Here is a 19,535-nt window from a genome sequence, read left to right as displayed (position 1 = left end):
AATGTGCCTGAAGAATAGATTGTTTATCCATTGAAGCTACCTGGATGAGATTTTTCCATTGCGATGCATGATCGCTGTAGCTCTCAATGGAATATTGCATCCAAAAATGAAAATTTGGTTGTTATTTACCCATGTTGTTGTTATCAAAGACACCAAACGTCATCCATGTGAAGTAAGTGATTTAGGTCAAAATAAAATAAATATGTTTGACATCTTTCTTTTTACTCCCTCCTTTTTCAGTTAACATTCACAAATGAAAACATTATTTATATATATTTTTTCATAGATTAGTGATGTAAGTGTGTGTGTATATACTGCTTGACATTAACTTTTTTGCTCACCAGCCACTGTGGCTAGTGGTTTTCCAAAGTTACTAGCCACTCAGCATTTTCACTGGCCACAATTTTGCTGTTGGAAAATTACATTTTATAGGATTAAAGTTGACTTTGGCATGCTAAAATTAATGGATTGAGTCATTTTACTTGATTAGCTAGATTTAAAACCCTTTCAAAATTTCAAATGCAGATTGACCACCCAAATCAAGACTAGGCCTACATGGTATATCAGCCTATACAGGTGGGCAAGGGGTGGGTAATATGACCATAGTATGATACATTTAATAATTGTATAAGTTATTTTTGTTAGGCTATATAAAAAGAACAAAGAAGCAAATTAGCAAACTACAAATACAATAGTAAATTAAATAGCCTAAACTCTTTTTTTTCAGATACAGTAGGTTTATTTAACATTTTTTCAACATCTTTTGTTGTTTGATTAACATTAATAACGGACAGGTATTTAATTGGGCTGCTGAATGCATATATGTAATATACTGACACACATCCAGTTTTTACCCACCTGTTTACGTACACTTAAGCCACAAGCAACTGTATTCACGCGAGATACTCCATACAATGGACATTTTGACATCTGTGTGTGCGTATTTGACTATTCAGGCGCAAGGAGATCTGATCGCGCCTGCGACAGAGAGAGCGCTTCTGTTGTGTCTCATTCAACGCGATTCCGCCTATCCCGCCTTCACTAACTGCAAGTTAATCGATAACGAATTGTGATCGGATTGTAATTTTGTGCTACGATGAGCTTGGCTACCTTTGATTAGGCTGTAGCTGAAATTATATTCAACCCACCAAAGTGGCTAGTGGGAGTGGCTGTCTTATATAATGTTTTATTAAGTGTTAACAATGAGATTATGTGGTTGTTATAATCAATTAACACTGCTTTTGTTATTTTTTACAAGATGGACAAAAAAGTCATTCGGTTTAACCACAATTTTGGTTTTACTGAATGACACATTTGGTTATACCGAATGACGATATTTAAAAAAAAAAAAAAAAAAAAAAAATGCTAACGGGCTGATATCTAGCTGGCTAGCAGAAGAACAATCAAACATTTTATATTTAGTACAAGTTTTTAAAATATTACAACATTTTCCATGTTTTATAGCGGTTGTACCGAATGACCTGATGTTTCGGGACATGCGTATGAGCAAGTGAAAACATGAATTTTTCAAATAGTTAAAAGAGATTTAGTTACTTTGCTTCATGACCATGTAGTCCTTTGCAGGTGTCTGAATGATGTCACATTCTGTCACATGATATTGACCGCTTGACTTGGAAAATGGTCCCTTTATATTGTTTACTCCGAATGACATCAGTGAAATTAATTTTTCCGGACATTCTTTCTCATAACAAAGCAATGACTTCTACACATAATTGTAATACCATTTTGCACTATGTTGACATATGATGTAATAAAATCATGCCAGACTAAAAAATATATACATTTATTACATTTTTACCATGTGCGCCCTCTTTTGGATTGGAGTGTGGATCGCCTGTGACTGTATTCGTCGTCTGATTGTATGCACTGTATATACCGTTACACCCCTAATATATATACTATATATATGTATATGATTGAGGATTGTAGTATGAATATCTAAATGTCCCTGCTTTCTTAAATCAAATTTGTGTTGAACAGTTTCTTTCTCCATCGTTTTATTAGTTGGTCTTCCACTGTGGCCCTGAGGTCTTTTGGCAGCATTAGTTTGGCCCGGGCCACTTCCTTCAATCACTGGCCCACAGAGCCTTAAGCATTATGGACTATCAGTGAAATTTGTGGTGCTGGTTTTGTGGTGGACCTTGTTTTTCTCCAGATTAGCCTCCTCTATAATAGGCAGCTGTTGCCTTGGGGCTGCAGGTAATCCTGAAGGTAAATCGCTTCCCAGACCAAATCACTCCGGTGGTCTGCGCCTGAAATTACTTGTGGTCTCTAGACTGGGGGTCAGCTGCGATTTGGACCAGACACGATCCAACACGATCCCGGTGGAGTCTGGCCTACGAGCGCTGGGTAATTGTGACAGCAGGAGAGAAGCCCTCGGAATGACAAAGGATAATGTGGCGTGAGGCGTTCGCCCACAAACTCGTTATTGTTCTGATGAGAATCTGTCAGTGTGTTTTGTATGGATGGCACCATTCGCCTCACAATGCTGTTTTTCAGGCTTAGTTTAACATTTCACATTGAAGACAAGTGCACTTATAAGGGATGTTTTGCAAATAAGTTAATAGCCCATTGTGTTTCTTTGCTGTTGTTAAAAGGACGCTTAGGAAAGCCATTGTTTTGTGCCCTTGAACGCAGCTAATTGTGAGCAAAAACAGTGGTTTAGCAATTCCCACTAGAGCCTATTCAGCATGTCACACGACTGTACTCGTAACATTTATTTACTGAATGCTGAGGGGCTTGATTTCTACCTGATAGTTTGTTGCAGGGAAACAGCAGAATTTTGAACGAAAACAATTTTGTGTAGCTGCTCAAAACTATTTTTACTGAGCAGCAGAATATTTATGCATTGCCTTGTCCTTTTCCACCCCAGTGAAACCATATATCACATAAGCAGAGGCTGTTAGTGAGGAATAGGTCAGCCAAAAATGCAAATTCTTTCATTATTTACATTCTCATACTCATATATTTATATGTAGAAAACAAAAGGGCAAATTTTGAAGATTCTTTACACTGCTCACACACCATAAAAGCATCATAAAAGAAGTCCATATGATTTGTTTGCAATATTCCAAGTCTAAAGTAATTTCAGTGAATAATCACTTACATTTCAGTCTATTATATGATGGCTAAAGACTCTGAAGTCATATGGACCACTTGCAGTGCGTTTTTGGAGCTTGATAAGCTTTAAGGAGAAGAGCTGAGTGAAGAGTCTCATTTGCTTTCCTCAAACAACAGACAACATTTGGAACATGAAAGCAAATACTGTATATATATATATATATATATATATATATATAAGCCGCTGTTTGGATTTTAATAGGCAAATACTTATAATTGGATCATTATTGCAGTGATTATTATGTTTCTAGCATGTTATATGTTTGGCAGTAGTTCTTCTAAACCTAATTGATGGAGTGTGTAGCTTTTCATTTCTTAAACAACCATGTAGGAAGATGAATCATGGCCATATTCCAGGATGACAAAGCCAAAATTCATCAGGCTCAAACTGTGAAAGGATGGTCGGGAGGGAGCATGAAGAATCATTTTCACACATGAATTGGCACCTCTGAGTCTAGACCTTAAATTCATTGAAAGACTTTGGGATGTGCTGGAGGAGACTTTATAGAGTGCTCACTTCTTGCATTGTCAATACAAGATCTTGACCAAAAATTGATGCACCTCTTAATGGAAATAAATGTTGTGATGCCTTTTTAATGCTATTTGAGTATAAGAAACAACATTTATGTCTCAGTACATGCTAAATTGCATTGCTGATTTGAAATATACCATTTAGTTTTTGAGATTTTCTGATTTCCCCATTCAAGTAGGAAGAAGTTGATTGCCAGTTGCATACACAGAATTGCTGCAAATATGTTTGCCAAGTGAACACATTTTTTTTTGAAATGTGCTTTGATGAGGGTGAATAAATAGTGATGAATATTCTTTTGTTTTGGTGAAATATTCTTTAGTACTTCTTCTCTACTCAAAAACAGCTGAAGAACCAAAAATCCTTCATAATTGTAAATACTGGACTGAAATTGATTCTTCAGACAGTTCTGAGTCACGGCCAAGTCTGGTAGCTGCTCATTTTGCCCTTAACCACCGTATTTTTGTCTCTACTTTTCCTGTCCTCTTGTGCTCCTCAATCTGCGTTTTTCGCTTTTTCCACTGCAGCTGCTCGCAATCACGACCAACCAAGACCCTTCATCAGTTGACTTCCTCCTCATCCATCAACCTTGTGCTTTTTATGTGTTAGTTTGATAATTGCCTCAAATTACGTCTCTATCAAGAGTCTGAGGTCCATTACGTATCAATCGAGTGTTTTTAGAGCAGGAAGCTTGGTGGGTTTTACATAGTTGCTGTCTATTGATTAAATATCAGCCTGACGAGGGCTCTTGCTGTGCCGGTTGATGCAGTTTCACTGCTGTTAGTCTGCCAGACTGGGACACAAAATATAATGTTTGACTCCCAGGCTGACTAACAATTATTATCCACAGTCCAAGTTGGCAAGACTAGTTCATGTTAGTAAAGCCTAAAGGAAACTTTGGTGTATTTGAAATGCATGAATTGCTTCTGAATGCCTCCACAAAGGTGAGTCACAGTAGCCTGATGGCTAATTAACTATAAAGGACCCACTTTTCAAAGTTTTCTAAGTAGCTTAAGGGAATAAAATTGTTCAGGTAGTTCAAAGAGTTTAAATGCCCCATGAAATTGTTAGGCGAGCGTAGTTCCTTTATTGTCTTAATGTATTTTCTGTTGAAACGGGCAAGACATACAGTATCAAAGTGCTTGTCCATTTTTGCTTAATATCCTATAGTCTGTTAGTTTGCATCACAGCCATTAGATTTATTGCTAGTCATAGATATGTGTTATTAGGCGAGGGATATATATATTTATATAAAATACATCTGTCTCAGGGGTCAAATTTTACTCTATGATCTACTGCAGCCCAAAGAATTCCTTCAGTGTTTAACTAGTTGGTAAGAGTCCATTACAATACAGGTGCCAGTTACAACCCAGGGATGCAAACACTGTTATCCAACAGTTTTCATGTTTTAATGCTCCTGTACACACTGCAAAAGAATCCAGAAATGCGTTTATGAACTGTCGGCTGAAGTCAAATGTGGCTCCTCAGTCAGCAGAATTTATCATCATTAAATCTTCACCATTAATGGCCACTTGCTCTCTCACTGGGTCCTTATTGAGGGTAGTTTGATGTTAACCTTCAGCCTGAATAAACAGAGCACATTACAAGGCTTCGTATGTGATGTATCTGGGTTAAATGCAAAGAATACATGCACTGATGATACTCGGCCACACTAAGAAAGACTGTAGACGTGAAATGTGCAGTACCAGCAAAGGAATTGCTAAATTATTGCATGTTTTCCTAGTTAGTTTTTCATAATGTGAAGCTGTAATCATGCAGCATGTCATATGATGTGCTTGTCCTCTGTACAGTTAGTCAGTGTGGATATTGACTATAAAAGTCACTTATGTGTGTTTTGTAATTTTAACTTAAGGTCTGTCATTTCTCGACATTCAGTGATGTGCATTTCTCAGCAAAGGCTGTTTTGTTGTTGCATCAGATCAGTGTGTCCTGATGTTTATTGCAGAAATAATTGGCTCGGCACCCATTACTGAGATTTCTGTAAAACTCTGTTTATTAATTTACTGTAGCGTGTGGACGGCAAAGGCCCTGTCGACTTGTTGTCGTGTCCTACGTGGGTGAATGTTACAAAAACATGTCCAGGTCACATTTCACCACCAAATCATTTTAAATTAAATTTTGCATAAAGAAAATTGTTTTTAAAGCCATTAAGATTTTTTGCATTGTGTCTTATTTTTAATGACAATAGAGCAGCCTTGGTTTCCTGAGGTATTTTTCTCATTCATTTTCTTCAAAGGCATTTTTAAAATATTCTTTAATTACAAACTTTTAAGCCTTGAACCAAACTAACCAGCTCTGAGGTGCTGGTCACGACACTAAAAAATTAATTTTGAAGCAAAAAAAGTATCTGAAAAATTAAAAGTGAAATTACTGAACCTAAACATACAAGCTTTAAGAAAATTTCAGATGGCACTTGGAGGCTTTTGCATCTGAAGCCGTCATCTATGTGTGTGTGTGTGTGTGTGTGTGTGTGTGTATATCGCGCTTTAACAAACACAAACACACAGAATTATACCAAAATGCCTGTTTTGTCGAGTATCCTCATAAGAGCAGTCTTAAATGAGTTAAATAATGTCTTAAATGAACTTAAAGCCTTGTGAGAAAATGAGATGCATGTCAGATCCGTGTCAAGTTCGGCAGCGGCAGCTCTTAAAGTGACAGCAGCCTAATAAACCAGTTGCTGTGATTTCTGTCATTAATATTAATCAAAGATAACAGAGAAAATTGCTTTAATAAGGATTAATCTATATTTAGTTTATAATTTATGCAGTGAAGACTGTAAAGTGTTTGATAACTTTATTCAATTTCTCTGTATTTCCTACCAAAAGGCCACAGGTAAATATGATATTTATTATAATGGGTTTATGTGAAGATTGTTTTAAATTCACTTAAATTAAAAGTTACTTTTTAAAGCCTAATAAATGTTAAAATTGATAGCTTTTAGTAATACTGTAATGTTGAATGTCTATAATTAATGTTTAAAAAATAATTTTCATAGAGACATTAGTATCAGTATCAGTGATACTGGCCTTCGTTCCTAAAAAGCAAAATAGACAAACAAATATTTAAAATATACTGTCTTTAAGTTGTTTCTACATTAAATTAGAGAGTAACTGTGAAATATTAAAAACTCCAATGTTTTTAATTACAGAAATACAGATTTTTTTTTAAATCGGTTGACAGCACTATTTACAAATTGATCATTCAGATACATACTTATTATATTTATATATTATTTATTTAAATATTTATTTATTACAGTAATGAGTATGGGTAAAAAAGCGCTTAATTGTCATGAAAATAATGACACAAATTATGCAAAAAATCGAAATAGTCTTTATCTTCTTTAAGTAAAGAAAATGTGCTTGAAAGATTTGTTTTTCTTTTGATTACGGGGTGAAATATGCGGCAGACGTGTTTTTGACAGGTTACATGAGATTCACCATGTTTGTTCTTGCTGAAGTTTATTGCAATCTGCCGGCTAGACCTCCACACTGGGATGAAAGAGCTCAGCCAGATAAAAGCCCATTAACGGCCGCGTTCTCGCTTTCATCTCATCTGGGAATTGGATGTAACACACTGGGGGCTCATTATGTTTCCATTTGGTCAATATATATATTTCTCTCTTTCGGTGCAAAAACAGCTTTTCAGGCAAGCCGATATGCGGATGGTTTTGATGTGCCATGCAGGGATTTTGTGAGAGGCTCATGCAATTTTAAGATAGATGTATCACAGTGAGGAGCAGTTTATCAAAGTGTCAGACATGGGAATGTGTTCTTCATTTGGTGGAAAGTACACTGAATGTTTCTGTAATGGGTTTATTTGCTCATCATTTAAGCTGTCCGAACCATTTACATTGTGTGTTTTCTGAGAACTTAATAAAGGCCTTTTGTCTCTGTGTATGAGACATGATCTCATTATTTGCATGCAAATTGTGTTCATTGCACACAGTGATTCATACAGTGTCAACAAATGGACAGATTGTAAATCATAATCCTTAGATTTACAAGCTGTCCATAGAGATGCACAAATGTTTATGAATCCTTTTATTAGTACCATCTGGATTTCATGTGTGCACTGTATATACAAATACAAATGAGTGTACATATAGTGTTTGATGGTCATTTGTTTTCAACATTGATAATAATCAGAAATGTTTCTTGAGCAGCAAATCAGCATATTAGAATGATTTCTGAAGGATCATGTGACACTGAAGACTGGAGTAATGATGCTGAAAATTCAGCTTTGATCACAGGAATAAATTACATTTTAAAATATATTCACATAGAGAACAGTTATTTAAAATTGTAGTAATATTTCACAATATTACTGTTTTTACTGTATTTTTTTTGCAGCCTTGTTGAGCAGAAGAGGCTCAAACATTTGTATGTGTGTGTGAGAGAGTTCTGAGACCGTGTTCACTATGTTGCTTACATTTATATTGCCAGCAAAATCATCCCTACCGGGAATCAAACTCAAGGCCTTGGATTTAGCGCCATGCTCTACTGGTCACAAACAGGAAAGCTAATGCTGTTATCTAATCCTGAAAGTTAACTGCTAATATCCATGCTCACCAAAGCAGACCGTTCTTGTTTCTGACTTTGTTTTTGGACTTTTGCCATCTCATATACAGTTGCGATAGAGAGATGACAGGTAATGATGCGGAGTCGACAATGGCTCAGTTTGCTGAAGCACGCATGCTAAACCCTAGGGTTCATCTCCAACAGCTGAGTCATGTTAAAATGTATGTCATGAAGAGTGCCAGTTCTTTGTAGACCGTTCATCAGGCTGACCTGAATTCATTTAGATGAATATTCACATTTTATATATATATATATATATATATATATATAAGTGTAAAAAAAAAGACATAATGGAGACATAATTAATTTTGAAGTTTTATTAAGTGTTAACAATGAGATTGTTGTTTTTATAATCAACTGCTTTTGTCATTTATTACAAGATGGACAAAATTTGTCACAAAGTCATTCGGTTTAACTAAAATTTCGGTTTTACCGAATGACACTTTTGGTTATACCGAATGACGATATTTTCAAACAATGCTAACAGGCTGATATCTAGCTAGCTAGCAAAAGGACAATCAAATATTTTTAGTACAAATTTTTTAAATATTACAACATTTTCCATGTTTTATAGCGGTTGTACCGAATGACCTGATGTTTCGGGACATGCGTATGAGCAAGTGAAAACAAGAATTTTTCAAATGGTTATGAGAGAGTTAATTACTTTGCTTCATGACCATGTATTGGTTACTCCGAATGACATCAATGAAATTCATTTTTCCGGACATTCTTTCTCATAACAAAGCAATGACTTCTACACATAATTTTAATACCATTTTGCACTATGTTGATATATGATGTTATAAAATCATGCCAGAATAAAAAAATATATACATTTATTACATTTTAAGATATTTTAATCACAAATGAAATGGCTGTATTGGCCTATGGATGGTTAAACCGAATGATTTTTAAATCTTTAAAATACATTTATATGTAGCAAAATATAATTAAAACATTTGGATTCAATAAAAGAGATCTAGTTATACTACCTTACATACTTTGAATGTCATATCTTTGTTTTTTATTATTATTAAAGCCTTTGGACAAAAAAAAAAAAAAAAAATAAAATAGACCCGTCACGTCATTGACCCACATATACTTTAAAATGGCAGTGTATCCCAGTTTCCACAAAAATATGAAGCAGCACAGCTGTTTTAAACATTGATAAAATTAGGAACTGTTTTTTGAGCAGCAAATTAACATATTAGAATGATTTCTGAAGGATCATGTGACACTGAAGACTGGAGTAATGATGCTGAAAATTCAACTTTGATCAGGAATAAATTACATTTTAACATATATTCACATAGAAAACACATTTTGATGTGACAGCGATTTATTACACTTCTGGACTGTATTTATGAGATGGTGTGATTATCAGTGCCTTTACTGTAGATAAAGTGGACTTGAAGTTCAAACAGGTAGAAAACCTGCTATGTATTTTCCTTTTCTTTGGCCCTGAACTCCCTGAGGAGAGATGCTCGGCCAACAAAGCTACAACATTTGTGGAAACCAAAGCATTTGTGAGCAAAATGCCCACTAGCGCTCATCAGTATCAGAAGATCACAAAAGATTTATGAAACGCACGACTCGTCCATATCCCAGCCCAGCTGCTCCTTCGTGTCAAGCTAAAATAAGTATCGCTGTGTATCACAGTTGGAATTTCTTCCTGCTAATTCCCTATCATGTCGAGATGCCTTTTTATTGCGTTGTTGGAGGCGATCCCACATCAATTATTGGCTTCCTCCTCCAGGGAAGAAAGTCTTTTTCAGACCTTGCCTTGTGGAGGTTGTTGGTGCCAGGCGTGATCCAAAGCTCCTGGCTGTGCTGAAATACTCGTTCAGAGCTCAAGCCCAGGAGACACGCAGATCCATGACTGCAGATCTGCTGCTGGAGTTCAGAGGTTTGGAAGCAGCAGTAGAGCTGATGTTCTTTGTGATGTTCCTGTCTAAAAGCCATTCAAAAAAATGATAGGATTTAGGTCGAATTTTAAGTTTAGATCTTAAAGTCACCATAAAACGGAAACTTTGAGTCTTTTCTTCACTATTGTGACGTATATCCAAGTGAAACTGCTTCTCAAACAAGAACAAATGTAGGGCGGGGCTTGATTTAATCCATGTGGAATTGATTGGAAGGTTGGATGGTTGTGGTTTGTTATTGGTGGATCTCATGTGAGTGGCAGGTTGCCCCGCCCTCATCATCAGAGAAGAGAAGAAATGGCGCTGCAAGAGGGAGGGGAAGTTATTATGGCTAAAAAAAAAATAATGATGTGTATGGATAAATCATTTATACTTGCAATGTGATATTTTTGAAAGAAGACTGATGATCAAGGCTGTTTATTTGATCAGTGAAACATTATTACAATTTTAAATAAGTGATTTGAATATATTGTAAAATGTAATTTATTCCTGTGATCAAATCTGAATTTTCAGCATCATTACTCCGGTCTTCAGTGTCACATGATCCTTCAGAAATCATTCTAATATGATGATTTGCTGCTCAACATACAATAAACATAGCAGTTTGTTTAATTGTGCGGTGGTTATGAGAAAACAATGATTATTGATGTGTTTATTAATTTATTTACTTGATAAAGTGTGTAGGTAATGATCCATTTCTTTGACGTTGTCTGTCTATTCATGAATTTATGAATTTATTTGATTAATGTGATCCTGCAGGCCTGCCCGCGTTACAGCACAGCTAATTATGACAGTGTGTTGCTTCCAGCAGAAATAAATAGACCTTGTGGAACATGATTCAATTTTTTGTTGTTTTTTCCTTGTCATTCATAACATCCCTATATTTCTTCTTGAAATGTTTCCAGCCCTCTGCTGCTCCATTTATCCATGCTTCACTGCGCCAGAGGTTTTGTCGTCTAATGCGTAAAAGCCCACATTTTCTATTGTTGATGATGATCGGTGAACGTCTGCACTTGATGGCTTTAGAGACATTTGCATCCTAATATCCTGTTTTTGCCATATCGAAGTACAGTAACCGCACACTAAATGTTTCACTGGACGTTTGTTTTGTGTTTGCAGATGATGAAGTTTGCCTGGGACAACTATAAACAGTACGCTTGGGGCAAGAATGAACTTCGGCCCCTGACCAGGAATGGACACATTGGGAATATGTTTGGTGAGTGAGGTCATTTTTGTGAGTTTTATTGTTTTCTTCAGTTTGCAAGAGGTCGTCTTTTGAGGAAGCCAAAAGCATGTCTCGTCTCACAGGAATGAATATGATTGTTGCACATGTTGTCATTTGATTGATACTGAGAGATTGCAGGTTCAGGCTTTGTATGTTGTTATTGTTCTTCCTGGCTATTGTATTGTATTGTTCACTCTATAACTCTCTTCATAAGAAATCAATCTGCTTTCATTGCAGAATCAGTAATACTGGATGTCTGTCTAGTCATAGACATGCAGCTGTAGACCTCGTCATGTAGGACTGTACAGTAATAATGCCACCTGTACTGTTGAAATATCAGCACACTTGACATTTCGAATGTTGCATTACTAAAGAAGTAAGGAACATGGATTTTTACTGTTTATAGACCATACAAAAGGTCAGTGTGGGAATGAGGTCAGTACTGTTCGCTCATCTGAAATCAAATTGAGCGAATGTTTTTCTTATGTGCTCTGTAGTCTCACGTAGACAGTAATGACTGTCAGGATGATCTTGAACACTAACAAACGCATAGACAGACTAAAACCACTCAGAATATCTTAGCAACACCCTAGCAACTGCATAGTAATGTATTGACAATCACCAGAACAGCCTGGCAACTGCATAGCATCCCCCTGGTAACCAGCAGGGCACTAGCAACCCCAAATGGCAAACTAAAAAAAACATTTAGAATGTCTTAGCAACTGTATAGCAACACCCTGGCAACCAGCAGAACACTAACAAACACATCGACAGACCATTCAGAATATCTTAGCAACACCCTAGCAACTTCATAGCAATGTATTGGCAATCACCAGAACAGTCTGGCAACAGCATAGCAACCCCCTGGTAACCAGCAGGGCACTAGCAACCCCAAATGGCAGACTAAAAACCACTCAGAATGTCTTGGCAACTGCATAGCAACACCCTGGCAACAAGCAGAACACTAACAGATGCATAGACAGACCAAAACCACTCAGAATATCTTAGCAACACCCTAGCAACTGCATAGCAATGTATTGGTAATCACTAGAACAGTCTGGCAACTGCATAGCAATACCCTGGTAACCAGCAGAACACTAGCAACCCCAAATGGCAGACTAAAAAACACTCAGAATCTCTTAGCAACTGCATATCAACACCCTGGCAACCAGCAGAACACTAACAAATGCATAGACAGACCAAAACCACTCAGAATATCTTAGCAACACCCTAGCAACTGCATAGCAATGTATTGGTAATCACTAGAACAGCCTGGCAACCACATAGCAACACCCTGCAACCTGCAGAACACTAGCAACCCCCTATGACAGACTAAAAACACTCAGAATGTCTTAGCAACTGCATAGCAACACCCTGGCAGACAGGAGTAGACTGTCTGACTGACATCTAAAGTGAATTTTAGGGAATGTGGTGGCAAAAACACCATAGAAATGGACTGTTTCGGCAAATTGTTTTATGGTGTTTTCTGCCGGAAAAGTGACATGCCTCACAGATTCAGGGGTCAAACCTCCAGTACTTTATCACTTAATTGCTGTTTTCCATCACAGCAACCCAATTAGCCTCGGGAAACTATCTGTCTTACCAATCGGATGATCCGATGCAGGGTGTGAATTAGCCATTTTGTGAAATTCTTTTAAGCTTGGGAAAAAGACGTTCTACTTTGTGAAACAACTAATCCGATAAGCCAGTGGGTGTATGCATTTTTGTCGTGAACAGGTTTCCCGCCTCTTACAAGATCCCTGATTTTTATGTGTCCCTGTGAAGCCGAGTATGAGATTGAACGCTGTGTCCTTTGGTTCAATCCCATGAGTAAATATACACACAGGAAGATTGCATCTGCATTTAGCCATCTTGTCGAAAACATGCTGATATACTGAAAGTCACTGAAATGTTACCTGTGAGCTCTGGGATGGAGGGACAAACATCTGCAGCATGTTCCACACGCTCATATCTCATATTCCCTTTAATGCCTTTTTCTTTTGGCTGCCTCCACATTCAGTTCCTGTTCTGAAGCCGTACGTTAGGGACATTTCTTTTTCATTATTGTGAAGCAAACTAGAAAATACAGTAGAAAACAGGAAATGAATAATTCAGAACGGATCCACACACAAATAATTCTCATATAGAAGGTGACTTTCTTCTGTTCTGCCTGCAGGTTTTCACATGTGTTATTTACATAAGAGAAGAAGAAAAAAAAAATTATTAGTGGTGTTGGATAATGCAAACAGCTGTATTATTACTCCTCATATTTCAGGTTAGAGGTGATGGATAATAAAATGGTTTGAAAACAAGTTATATTTATCATGCGCAATTGATTCCTTTACTGAATGAGATTCACTTAGATAACTTTATTATGTGAAAAGTTTTTCTTGAATTTCATTTAATTGAGCACATTATTTTTTTTCAGTGAAGGCTGTGAATCCAATCACATAGCAACGCCCTAGCAACTGTATAGCAATATATTACCAATCACCAGAACACCCTGGCAACCACATAGCAACAACCTGGCAACCTGCAGAACACTAGCAACCCCATATGACAGACTAAAAAACACTTAAAATGTCTTATCAACTGCATATCAACAGCCTGGCAACCAACAGAACACCAGTAACCGCATATGACCGCCTATAAAACACTAAGAATATCTTAGTAACTGCATAGCAACACCCTGGAAACCAACAGAACACTAACAAACCAGATGACAGACTATCTTAGCAACACCCTAGCAACTGCATAGCAATGTATTGGCACTCAACAGAACAGCCTGGCAACCATGTAGCAACACCCTGGCAACCTGCAGAACACTAGCAACTCCATATGACAGACTAAAAACACTCAGAATGTCTTAGCAACTGCATAGCAACACACTGGCAACCAGCAGAACACTAACAAACACATATGACAGACTAAAAAAACACTCGGGAATATCTTAGCAACTGCATAGCAACACCCTGGCAACCAGCAGAATAGTAAAATGCATATGACAAACTAAAAACCACTCAGAATATCTTAGCAACTGCATAGCAATACCCTGGCAACTGCATAGCAATGTATTGGCAATCACCAAAACAGCCTGGCAACCACATAGCAACACCCTGACAACCTGCAGAACACTAGCAACCCCATTTGACAGACTAAAAACACTCGGAATGTATTACCAACTGCATAGCAACACCCTGGCAATCAGCATGACACTAACAAATGCATATGACAGACTAAAAAACACTTAGAATATCTTAGCAACACCCTAGCAACTGCATAACAATATATTGGCAATCACCAGAACAGCCCAACAACCACATAACAACACCCTTGTAACCAGCAGAACACCAGCAACTGCATTTGACGTACTAAAAAAAATCAGAATATCTTAGCAACTGCATAGCAACACCCTGGCAACTGCATAGCAATGTATTGGCAATCACCAGAACAGCCTGGCAACCACATAACAACACCCTGGCAACCTGCAAAACACTAGCAACCCCATATGACAGACTAAAGACACTCAGAATATCTTAATATGAAAAAAAAATGGTCATTAAAAATAAATTATGGTTATGTTTTATGTAAATGAAGGAATTAGTCAGAATGTCATTACAAATCTAAATAGCGGCTTTTAATTTATGCTGAGAGTTAACTTTCCTTTTTGACATGTGATCCAATAAATATTTCATGTTGAAGGCATCAAAGCCCATTGAGCGCTGTGAAGGCCTGTCATGGTCTATGATGAAGCTGGAGGATGAATGTGACTGTCAGGCTGTTTTGTACCAGGCGGCGATGAGCGTCTGCTCGCCATCACTCAGTGACAAAGCAACAATGGCCATGAAAAGCTCCAGTATGATACGATGAAAGCTAATTCATTGACTTGATTAATGATCAGAAAGCCTTCGTCCCGTGCGAGATGTAGATTGCTTGATTGAATGATCAAACTGCTTAATGAGTATTTCACTCACTTTGTAGATTCACTTTAAGCCTTATACGGACAGGACTAGTTTTCCCTGATGGAAAATCACTATCATTGTGATTTTAATTCTGTCCAAATCTAATACGCCTGTCATTTAGAAAAGACTAAGAGCTAAACTCTAAATTGCATGTGTATTGTCTTGATTGCGCTCTGTTATTTGGATGGTTCTGTGCTGTGTGACGCTGTTTGCACAGCGGGCGTTCGGTGAGGCGATGCTGTGAAAACTGAAGCACAGTAGGGAGATATCGACTGTCTCTCTCTGCCGTGTGGATCTCCGGGCCCATGTGCGTTTGTGTGTGTTAAGGCCAGTGGTTGCCAAGCCAAGCACTTTTACAACTGTAGCAACTCATTATTCAAAGTAGCTCAAATACAAAGTTCTGTCATGAAACTGTAGATGGCGCAGGCTGATAAGTAGGGTTGGGAATCGTGAGAAATGTTCCGGTTCCGATTCCATTAAAATAATTAAACAACTAATAAAAATTGTAGTAAGGGAAAAATGCACAATACTTGACTCAAACAGTCCTTTTTGTGTTTATTATTCTTGTAAAATGAATTCAACAGACTGTTAATCTCAACAAATTCGCTAACACTTTACAATAAGAGTCATTAGTTAACTGTTGACTCTTAAGTTAACTGCATTTCTACAGCATTTATTAATCTTTGTTAATGTTAATTTCAACATTTACTAATACATTATTAAAATCAAGAGTTGTATTTGTTAAGATCAGTTAATGCACTGTGAAGTAACATGAACAAACTATGAACGGCTGTATTTTTATTAACTAACATTAACAAAGATTAACAAATACAGTAACAAATGTATTACTCATGGTTAGTTCATAAATGAAACTTATTGTAAAGTGTTACCACAAATTAGATAAGATGCTTGAACATACATGTAAGATCCAGACAGGTGAAACAGAATATTTTTGTAAGCTGGATTCATAAAGACTTGTTTCTGAAAGAATGATTGAGTGATAGACACATTTTTAACAGTAAATTTGTTGCCACCTAGTGGCGTAACAATACAGTCGTTATTTGAAGTCCAGTTACTTTCAGAAGGTGATTTATTTGTCACACAGAAATAATGATACTGTGCGTTTGAAAAGATTGTTTGTAAAGCTGTTTACATGACACCTTTCTTTAGATCATGGCAGCGCGAACGCAGATTTGAATGTCACGATTTTATTTTTAGTCAAAGGTTTAATATACACTGCCGAATCATTGTCATTTAGGAATTAGATCATGTGGGTGATGAAATTGAGAACGCGATCTTTTAAAGATTAATCGTGCAGCTTGGGGCACCTCTCTCTCTCTGCATTGAAATCTGACGTATATGAGTAGCGCGAGGGCTTTTCAGTGCATTCATTGCTATAATATTCATGATGTGAGATGTCTCTATTAAAGGATACGCTCCCGCACTTTGCCCACCCATCACACCAGAACCGTTTTCGGAACCGAAACTTAGAAATCTTGCACGGTTCCGGTTCTTTTCAAAAAACACTACCGGTTCCCAACCCTACTGATAAGTCCTTAACTCAATATGCGTGCAATCACATCATTCTCTATAGGGCACAGCTGATTAGTTCCTGCTGTATCAGTAGCCAATGAGCTCACTGCTCAACCTATAAATACTTGGTCAACATTTGTTATAGCATTGCAACATACTTTCAGAAACCCTCCACCTTCCCCAGCTCCTCCTGTATAGATCTGCTATGGGTAATTCATGTACGCTATATTGTACAGCAGCAGCATGTCTTGCTCACAGCAGCGTGTCGTGTATGTTTTGGCAGTAGCAAGTCATGTACTTGATCTGCAGCAGCAGCAATAACTGACAGCAGCAGATCTATTCCGTCAAGACCAAACATATCAACATTGTCATGTCCGTTTCCATGCCAAACACTCTGAGAGCTGTCATGACAGAACAACCATTTGTAGATGTCTTGAGAGGTAGTGCAAGTAGTCTCATATAGCAGGTCCGATTTGCATCTTGTTCTGGTCCACTAAAGCCTAGTGTAACAGACATAGGCTAGGAAGAGCTGTGCGTGTAAACCTCTCAAGAGATGCTCTAGCAACTGATGTAGCCTTTAACCTCCTTGTTAGAGCGTCCGACTCCCATGCGGACGGGCAGGGGTTTCACGTCCCGCTTGGAGCGGGCAGGTGCGAACAGGAGGGGCTACACTGATTTTGATCACTATTTTACTATCATGATTATTTTCCAACAGAGAGAACTAGAATACTTTAGGGAGAAGATTAAAACTTTAAATCAAGCTGGACACTACTGAAAAATATACTTAAGTTACTAGTATCACAATTTATTTTTTGTTTCCCACAGCCACCCTGTTGTTTTTCTTCCTGTATATTGTCGGCATTTTCATTTCCGTTAGTGCATGCGTGCCTCCCGTCTCTCCATTATTTGCACTATCAGCCAGTTTTCATCTATTACGTATTACCCTCTCTCACTCTCATTTAGCAGCTCTCTTGGCGAGCGGATCTGTGCGTGTGCTGGTGCTCAGAGCTGCAGGCCATTACTGTTCATTACAGACAGAGCCAGAGGTCAGCGGGGTCACTGGATACAGTAACACAGCTGTAATAGAGTGATGAGAAACCGATGGCACAGGACAGAGAGCAGCGCTCGAGGACATCAAACGCACGACTCTTAGAGAGACATTTGAAGATAAAGACCTTGAACAATAAATTACCCAGGTCTCCGTGCTGTTTAATAAAAGGGATTTCAGCACAGGCTTTACATTGTTAAAGTTCATTTGCATTTCCTGAAGGAAAGAGCAGTGCTTGCAACAAAAGAATAATGTCTTAGGCGGCTTTGGTTCTGATGCTTTACTGCTGATAGTTATAGATGGTAAAATAGATGCAAGAAAGACAAGATGATCACTATTTAGTATGCAAATTGAAGTACACAAGTAATGCAAAGTTTGAATGAAGCCTTTATGTCAAAGAAAACATTAAAATATGTTATACATTTATTTATTAGGGTGCTGCAAAAAATGGAGCCTCCTTAGTAACTAATAGAATAAGACAAAAACATGACTGATTATATTAAACAGATGAAGTATATTGAATAAATTAAGTAGGGCATTTCTATATGGATCTTATATCGTAAACTATTTTGTTAACCCTCTGGTACTGCTCGCTTGGCAGTCAAATATGACTGAAATTTTGTTTGTTTTTTATATAACATTTTGTATTTTTAGGGTATTTTATGGTACTAAATTATATTTATGAAATAGTTATGATCCATTTATTACCTGTTAACCGCTTTTTGAGCATAGACCTGAAAATGAAATTCTTAAACTGTCGTAAATCTTGAATGCTTTGGAGACTTCAGTTTGATCTCTTTTTAAAGAAGACACTTGTCAGATTATTGCTGAAGTTAAAAAAAAGTGAAAGAAAAAGTTATAGAGGTTTGTTTATTACAAAAAATTCATTAAAATAGTATTTTAAAATTTTATATGAAATATTTCTAAAACATCTTTTAAATATATATTTAAAACATATTTTACTCTAAAACTATGAGAAAATCAAAGCTATAAATTTAAACAAGTTGTGTTCCAAATTTGAGATTGATATCTCCAAAAATTAGCTTTCAGTAAGATTTTGATTTGGCGCAGTACCAAAAGTTTCCACTAGATGAAATTCGTCTCCCATTTATTTCCAAAGCGCTTATTTTTTTAATTTTTTTTTTTTTACCACGAACAGTAAAAGTGTGACTATTTTTTTTCAGGACCATTTAACCTTTCGAATCCAAAAAATCCATGATTTGTGTGTGTGTGTTTGGTTTCTAAAAAATCAAAACGTTACATTTAAAAAATAAAAAGTAAAAAATAACATTATTAGAAAAAATGCATTTTCATCATTTTGAAACTAGCTAAAAATAGTTTAGTTTTTAGTTTTTGTTGTGGCATGTGCTTAAACATTTAAACCTGCCACTGCAGTAACATGAAGATGTCTCTAGAGGTTAAATACACAGGCCTGTTAGGGTTACGTTTACATGACAATGATGTACTAAAAACTGAAACATTTTTCCTTTGCGTGTTTGAAAAGTTTTGTGTAAAGACGACAACGTTGTCGAAACGATCCCTGTGCACGCGGATTGGCGAAAACGTCTAAA

The 19,535-nt window shown here is 36.9% G+C and overlaps 1 protein-coding gene across 2 annotated transcripts in view; it reads left to right on the top strand.

Annotated features, from left to right (window-relative positions):
* Positions 1 to 19,535, top strand: part of LOC127497135 (mannosyl-oligosaccharide 1,2-alpha-mannosidase IA) — a 232,690-nt gene that overhangs the window by 95,811 nt on the left and 117,344 nt on the right. For both annotated transcript variants that reach the window (XM_051865342.1, XM_051865343.1), the window contains exon 2: positions 11,316 to 11,412. In XM_051865342.1, the coding sequence (XP_051721302.1) occupies positions 11,316 to 11,412 (97 nt within the window). The remainder of the gene's footprint in view (positions 1 to 11,315; positions 11,413 to 19,535) is intronic.

This window comes from Ctenopharyngodon idella, chromosome 16 (genome assembly GCF_019924925.1).
Source record: "Ctenopharyngodon idella isolate HZGC_01 chromosome 16, HZGC01, whole genome shotgun sequence".
Taxonomy (NCBI): domain Eukaryota; kingdom Metazoa; phylum Chordata; class Actinopteri; order Cypriniformes; family Xenocyprididae; genus Ctenopharyngodon; species Ctenopharyngodon idella.
This window is presented reverse-complemented; position numbering and strand designations above follow the sequence as displayed.